General features: G+C 40.0%; 1 protein-coding gene across 1 annotated transcript; it reads left to right on the plus strand.

The window, feature by feature from the left end:
* Positions 1 to 3978: 3978 nt before the first annotated feature.
* On the plus strand, positions 3979 to 5490 carry gadd45ga (growth arrest and DNA-damage-inducible, gamma a). The gene is made up of 4 exons (XM_051117249.1): positions 3979 to 4115; positions 4216 to 4317; positions 4455 to 4665; positions 4769 to 5490. Exons 1-4 carry the CDS (start codon positions 4063 to 4065, stop codon positions 4880 to 4882), a joined length of 480 nt encoding a protein of 159 aa, XP_050973206.1. The 5' UTR covers positions 3979 to 4062; the 3' UTR covers positions 4883 to 5490.
* Positions 5491 to 7751: the final 2261 nt, after the last annotated feature.

Raw genomic sequence — 7751 nt, forward strand, 5'->3', positions numbered from 1 at the left:
AGGTTGGTCTCTTCATAAAAGAAGACACAGATTATTGCTGAAGTGAAAGCATTTTTATAAAAAATAAAGTATAAAAAAGTTATAGAAATTTAAGTTTACAGTCTTTTTTTTAATATATACCATAAAGGTCATACTTTATTTTAAGGTCAAATTCTCAGTATTAACAAACCATGCAAAATATGTGCTTTATAAGTACTAATAAACAGCCAATTAGTTATTAATAGGCATGCTAATAAGTAGCTAGTTAACAGTCAAGTCAAGTCAAGTCACCTTTATTTATATACTGCCTTTAACAATACAGAATTGTGACAAGGCGGCTGTACAGTATTAAATAGGAAAATAGTACATCAACAATGCCAAAGGCCACAACAAACACTCAATTTTCAGGTAAAGGTAGTTAATAAAATAAAATAAAATAAAATAAAATACAATATCGTGTGAAGATGAAGTGTCCCCAACTAAGCAAGCCAGAGGCGACAGCGGCAAGGAACCAAAACTCCATCGGTGACAAATAAGAAAAAACCTTGGGAGAAACCAGGCTCAGTCAGGGGGCCAGTTCTCCTCTGGCCAGACACAGAGGACTCACCAGGTTCCCGTGGTCTTGTGCCGACAGCCGTCTAGGTGACGAGGTCTTCACTGGGGATCCGTCTCTGGGGCTCATCTAGTCGATGTGGTCTCCGCTGACATTCAGGGCTGTAAAGGTCGTCTCTAGGTGCTGATCCACCGTCTGGGCTGGGTACGGACTGGATGCGGGGAACTGCAGTGACCATCTGATCTGGATACGGACTGGATCTGGTGGTTAAGGTGACCTCGGAATAAGAAAGAAACAGACTAATATTAGCATAGATGCCATTCTTCTGACGATGCACTGAGTACATCAGGTGTTATGGGAAGTGTTCCCGGTTCCGGTTGACCTAATTAGTGCAGCCTAACAATCCTTTAATGGTTTTAAATTATAAGAAACCAGTGTGAATTGGTCCCAAAATAAATATTTTATAAAATGTGTTACACTCTAAAATTGCTATAGAATCAAAGCCATATGTCTAACCAAGTTATGCTCCAAATGTGAAGTTGATCACAAAAATTGTGGTTCCTGTGAGATTTTGTTTGGGCACTATACCAAAAATAACCACTGGGTTATACCCAGACTCTACCGAATTTTTTGATACAGTTTTCTGTCACAAAACAATAATTAAAAGTTACCAAATATGGAATCTTCACTGTCAGACCTTTGTCAAGATTACAAAAAGACTTTTTGGATTTTTTTACAACACAAGTCACCAAAATTCTTTATGAAAAGTTCTTTGCAAAAACAGATAACTCTGTTGTTATTAATTTTCATAAATCATGTTTTTTATTGTGTTATGTTTTACTGTGTAACTTAGCTGTATTTTTTGAGATATTATTATTTAATCAAAACAACCCACCTGCAGTTGGATTGATATTGCTTGGAATGCAGAATTAAAAAAAACAAACAAAAACAAAAACAAAAAAAAAACATGATTTTTGAAAGTTTTAGTTATCTGTTTTTCCAAGTGAACTCTTCATATATATTTTTATATCTTAAAAGGGCAACATATCCCCTGTGATACAGGGGATATGTTGCCCCTGTATCACAGGGGATGTTGTCTCTAACATTTAGAGACAGATTACAAAAAATGTAAGCATTTAATTCATAAAATTTCAATATAAACCTAATAACAGCTAAGTCCCCTCCAACATGTGTAAATATGTAACCCTGGACCACAAAACCAGTCATAAGTGTCAATTTTTTAGAATTGGGATTTATCATCTGAAAGCTGAATAAAAAGCTTTCCATTAATGTATGGTTTGTTTTGATAGAACAATATCTGGCTGAGATATACAACTGTTTGAAAATCTGGAATCTGAGGGTGCAAAAAGTAGAATTCCCGCTTCCTGTGAGCTAAACAAAGAATGTAGAAACAGTCACCTCATCTAAATATTCACAACAAACACCTTTTCAAAGTGAAACCAAGAAATAAGACCTACATTTTTACTGCTTCCCCCCTACAGCTTCTCAAATGTTTGTATCCCCCAGGAAACGTCTCCCTTCACGGATTAAATATCTGTGGAACGCTGATCAATTGTTTTCTTATTTCCTTGTCGTGCCTGCAGATGGCGCCACAGCATCTCCAATCACTGTTCTGCACAGGTGGCTTTAAACGAGGAGAACAATAAATCTACTGATAATACCACTTTCGATCATAAGTTGTACTGTCTTTTACTGTGGTATCGTGAATCATTACTCTAGGGTTTGATTTCAGATGCATGCATTTCTGAAGTATTTAATCAAAAGCAAATATTCATCCCTGCCATTTGAGCTGATGAGTAAGTGCATCCTTTGTAACTGTATGGGGTGACTCACTCGGCCACATCTACAATGCTCTGCGTGAAAGGTCGCGCTATATGCACAGCCGCTAGATGGCGCCTAACATACACTTTCTATAGTTCCACACCTGAGTAATATCAATCATAAACCCCAAATCTCAGTACTTCTAACGCATTAGATACCATTGTTTTGTGTTACAAATTATGTAATAGATTAATTTATTACAAGAATGCGCTTCAAAAATCTACATAACAGGAGTTCTGACCTTTCTTTGTTGCCCTTTTCGATATCACATTTTAAAAACCATCATGAATTATACACCAGTTGAAATTCATTCCGTGATAACCATTTTAAAATCGGACACTGCATTACCATGGAAGTTGTACTTCAAAATCATATTACAAAATGTACTTGTTCATGAATTATAACAATTAAAGTGTGGATATTGCATTTTCACTTCTATATTCAAAAATGGGGGTGACAGGGTTAAGCAAGTCTCCCAGATGATTAAAATGGTCAGCTAGTCTACCATCTCAAAGTGCCTACAATCCCTCTAAAATGACAGAACTTCCAACAGTCTAGACCTGTTTAATCAAGACCCTATGTTGTTTACTATCCTGAAAGTACCTTGGAAGTACCTACAACTCTTCTAAAACAAGATTGGGATAGTTGCCAGGTAAGACCAACTAACTAGGCTGCTCAGCAGCAGGTTACTACATACAGAGTTACAAAGAGCTTCCAAAAGTCTAGACCAGTTTGAACAAGACTTGATGTTGTAGTCCGATACATGCAGCGATGCTGTTTCTGAATAATTGATTAATCTCTATTTACGGGAATAAAATTCCTCACCGTTTTAGACGTGGTATTAAAAGCTAAACAGACCTGAGGTGGAGTGATAGCTATCTGCTATTTGTACGTATGCATTCAACTGACTGACTTCCAAAAAGCAGGAACAAAAGTTTTGGCTCTTGGTCTCACCAGGACACACTTTCTGCAGGCTGCAACAAAGCCAGGGGCAGGTGGAACATGAGGCCATTATTCCAGCTTTAGGGCCGGCCAAGCAGTCATTAATAGGCACACGACAAAGACACGTAAATTAGGATGACTCCTTTACAAATGCAAAAGAGTGGCGTGTGCCTCACTCAGCAGTCTTTGTGTCTGTGGGGGCGGTGGGGTCATGTTTTGATTACATTGTGGGGACCAAATGTCCCAAGGACAGTAACCCTGCTGGATTCGTAGGCAGGTAGCTGGTTTAAACTGGAGCAACAAAGCAAACCTGAAGTCACCTTTGTAAGGACTATTGTGAGGGTTAGGATAATTAACATAATTCACTCAATATAAAACAAATTAAAATGTCAGGGATGCAAGTTAAACACATTAATTCTGGCACTTTACCTAGATAAAATGACCTCAACAACTTCACCTAGTTTGTACCTAAGCAGTAGAGCACTTGCCGTGCTTTGTGTTGTTGATGGAGTGATATTTGAACACCCACGTGGGCTGTTTACAGGCAAGGGACTTGCATCAGAGTCATTTGCATACACCCGTGCCACCAGCCAATCAGAACCGGGCATGAGGGGAATGCCCGCCCACTGCCGAGAAACTCAGCCGCTGCAGTATAAAACACGGCGAGCGCCTGATACGGCATCACAAACTCAAAGCTCACCTCAGAGAGAACGTACGCGAAACGCGACTTAACGTGGATTTAAACAATGACTTTTGAAGAATTCAGTGGACAAGATAACACAGCTGCTACTGGCGATAGGTAAGTTTCTTATTCAGTTAACTTTGTTTTCGTTATACGCGTTTTATCAAGTAAATTCTACGTAAAGTATGTAGACTAACACGCCGGTTGTGTTCTCCAGAATGCAGAGTGCAGGAACGGCACTAGAGGAGCTTCTGGTCTCCGCTAAGAAACAGGACTGCCTCACTGTTGGGGTGTACGAGTCTGCACAGGTCATGAATGTGTAAGTATCTATATATTTATGCCTAAAAGTGTTGCTTAGCAAGTTTGTATTTAAAAACTGGATGCATGCTTAAGCATGCATGCAAGCAGCACACTGAACTGTTCCCTAATCTATATATCTCCTTTATGCAACCTCAGTGACCCAGACAGCGTGGCTTTTTGTGTCCTGGCTACGGATGAGGAGTACGAATGTGACATCGCCTTACAGATCCACTTCACTCTCATCCAAGCCTTCTGCTTCGACAACGACATCAACATTGTTCGTGTGAACGACATTGAACGCCTTGCTGACATTGTGGGCTGTGATCAAGATGAGGAACCTAAAGATGTACATTGCATACTTGTAACGGTGAGTAGCTCAACTCCTTTTCCACTGCGTTTGCACCTACACTTTGTCAAGACCTATATTTGCATGTCTTACTAATATCGCTTCTTTCTCTTTTTTCCCAAAGAGCCCCAATGCTGACTCATGGAAAGATTCTGCTCTTGAGAGATTGAGCTTGTTCTGTGAGGAGAGTCGCAATGTCTACGAATGGGTGCCTGCTATTACTCTGCCCGAGCGCTGATAGGACATGGCTTTGGCACGTGAATGAAACCGGAAACAAGTCGAAGAGTCCATCCTAAAGGGTACACCGGTGCAACGCGAAAAAAGCTTTGCGATATTGTCTGGATTACCCTCACAACTGGGAAGATAAAAGTGGACTGACCCAGCGAACGGTTGGCCGTCCTGGAAAAGCTGATGATCAGAATCTTTTTTTTGGACGAGCATGGAAAAGTCAAGCCTCCTGTGCCACTCATGTCTGTTGTGGTGGTATCGCGGAGACAATAGGAGAGAAAAGGACAGGTGGACTGTGAGAGCACGTTTATGAGACTGACGTAGGCGAAGCCTTGGAGTTGGTGTTCTTGAAGAATGAGATGTGGATTTTAAAGAGGAACTGTTTAAGTGACATTTCGAAGATGTTTTGAGGTCTAACGGGCATTTGGGATGTTGTCTGAAAAATATTACATGGACACTAGTGTAATTTGTCTTTTGTGGTATCTTGGGGGGACAAAAAATGGATTTTCCTATTATGAAGTTGTGCTTTTTGTCAAATATTCATAATGCAATGTCAAATTGTGGTGAAGAAGCCAACATTTCTGCAATAAAATTGAAAATAAATACTTTAAAATGCAATTATGGTATGTTTCTTTTTCAAAGTTGTCTGCTTTCATGCAATGTGCTTTATTTTCACCTAGTTACATCAGAGGATAGGGTTCAGGGCAGTTCAGTAACAGTCTACAAGAGAGAAAGAGAGGTTGCGAATGCACTAGAGAAACTGGCATCACTCCAAGCTCTTCCTGACCTTTCACCACCCATGCACCAGCTGCTTTCTTTAAACGGCTTGCTCAACTGAAGGGCCCCCTTTGCAATGGGGGACTGACTTCTATCATGTGTAGGTTTTGCACCATCCATTTGGAGCAGAGGTAGAGCCAGATCCGTTAGATGACTAATTGAGCTGAACTCGCCAAACACAACAGTTGAAACTGAGCTGTCTTGACAGTAAGGATTACAATTAGGTAACAATTTTGCATTAAATAAAATGAGAATTTAATAATAAAAAAGTACATTTTGCACAAGTTAGCATCAAAACGTTCGCAGGAATCCCATTTCCTTTAAGTTGATTTCAACTCATTCATTGTGTGCGTATGGTTTGTGGTTTACAATAGAAAGGGTGCTAAACTACCCGTAAGACAGATACTCATTTGTGGTTTGTTTGATCTCTAGCTACGCTGTCCAGTCAGCCTTGCGCTCAGTCCTCCAAAGTTACATCACTGGAAATTCTCCGAAAAGAAAGCTGCTGTTTAACAGCAAACATTTGCACCAGGTGTTGTGTACCGACGGCAAATGCCTGAAGCATGTGTATCCAAACTTAAAAGAGCATTTCAGGTAGTGCCTGAAAAGTCTTTGTGCACTTGAAAGTCAACCGACAAGAAAGCTTAGCTCATGCACAGACAAAGCAACACACCTGCTTTTGAAAACAGAACGGCAGACAGCGGTTTCACAAAGAGATCTTTACACTCCCTTGGATAGTAATTGATCTTTGTAGTTTACTTTCATTAACTAATGACAGATAATGCACTGAAGTCAAGAAACTGGGTCACAATTGCATTGGAGGTACCATGGAGATCCCCTTAAGGTCATTCTAGTAACAAACACCCACAAACATTTTCTTTGAAAGGAGCTTCACGTGCCTACATATGAATCACAGAGCAATTAAAACCCAATCAGACAGTTGAAAATGGCTTGTTTTCTTTTTCATCACAGCTGTCCAAGTCTTTTCAGAAACAGACGTTTCAAGATGTCTATATATCTCTATATATTTTTATCTTATCTGGACTTCATTTCCTTTAAATTTCAGACAGATTTCACACTTCAATGTTGTAATGTCTGCTTTCCTCTGTCTGGTCATTTGTTGCATTCACTGCATGACTTAAGAAACTCACACATCTGTCACCTGCTCATTGGAGAGTGCGCTGCATGTGACTAGCAACGGGCCCTCACATGCTCTCAATATGAAATGCACTTCTCGTCACATTTCCGCCCAAAGCGTAGCGTTTTTCTCAGAGACCAAGGGACCTTCTGTGAAAACCACGCAGTAAAGTTCCACAGAATACTTTTCAGGAAACGTGAGTGAAAGGTCACCAAACTTCCCTGTGTGTATCAGAGTTTGAGCATTAGACAACTCACCACCTTGTAAAAGGCAATGACTTGTTGCTCCCCGCCGATTAAAACATTTTGTGTCTTTTCATTTGTGTTCACAGGTGCACAAGGCTTCAAAACAGCAAGAAAAAACACTTCAACTTGAAAACCGCTTTGCAGCTGGCTTGATGTCTGCATCGCACACATTTGCCCCTCCTTTGCAAGCCCTGCAGCTAGTGACTCAACCCAGACAGTAGTACTGGCATCTGTTAGCACTAACGCTCGCTCTGATCATCAGCCACAGACATAGTGTTCTCTGAGTCTAATGACTCAGGAACAATGAGATGTGAAGACATGAAAGTAGATTTTGGGTTTGACATCAGCTTTTTCTGAAAGTGCTGTTCTGAACTAATCAGATTCTAGATGCCCTTAAGTGACACATTTTCACATTATGGTAGACTAAGGTGTGGAAATTTTTGCAAGACAAACAAGTCAGTTGTCTATTGTCAATAATATTTTATAATAAGATATATGAAGCACAGCTCACAGAAGTCGCATTCAAACAAGACAACTTTGTGTTGGTCAATGCAGCGATTTTGCGTGAACGCATGAATCTGTTGCGAAAACTGCATGGAATCTCTTCCTTCTGAAATGACTAATTTTGCTAGTCAAAATTAGTAGAGCAATGGAAAATGTGAATGCACCATAATGCTTTCAATGCTTGTATATGTACACAAGCTCTTTAGATTTAAGGC

Source organism: Labeo rohita, chromosome 8, assembly GCF_022985175.1.
Source record: "Labeo rohita strain BAU-BD-2019 chromosome 8, IGBB_LRoh.1.0, whole genome shotgun sequence".
Classification (NCBI taxonomy): Eukaryota; Metazoa; Chordata; class Actinopteri; order Cypriniformes; family Cyprinidae; genus Labeo; species Labeo rohita.

What these genes read in the sequence shown, in the direction of transcription:
- gadd45ga (XM_051117249.1), top strand. Translation starts at nt 4,063, where the DNA reads ATGACTTTTGAAGAATTCAGTGGACAAGATAACACAGCTGCTACTGGC. An exon ending in ACAGCTGCTACTGGCGATAG is followed by an intron (nt 4,116 to 4,215) that starts GTAAGTTTCTTA and finishes TGTGTTCTCCAG; the next exon opens with AATGCAGAGTGCAGGAACGG. An exon ending in TACATTGCATACTTGTAACG is followed by an intron (nt 4,666 to 4,768) that starts GTGAGTAGCTCA and finishes TTTTTCCCAAAG; the next exon opens with AGCCCCAATGCTGACTCATG.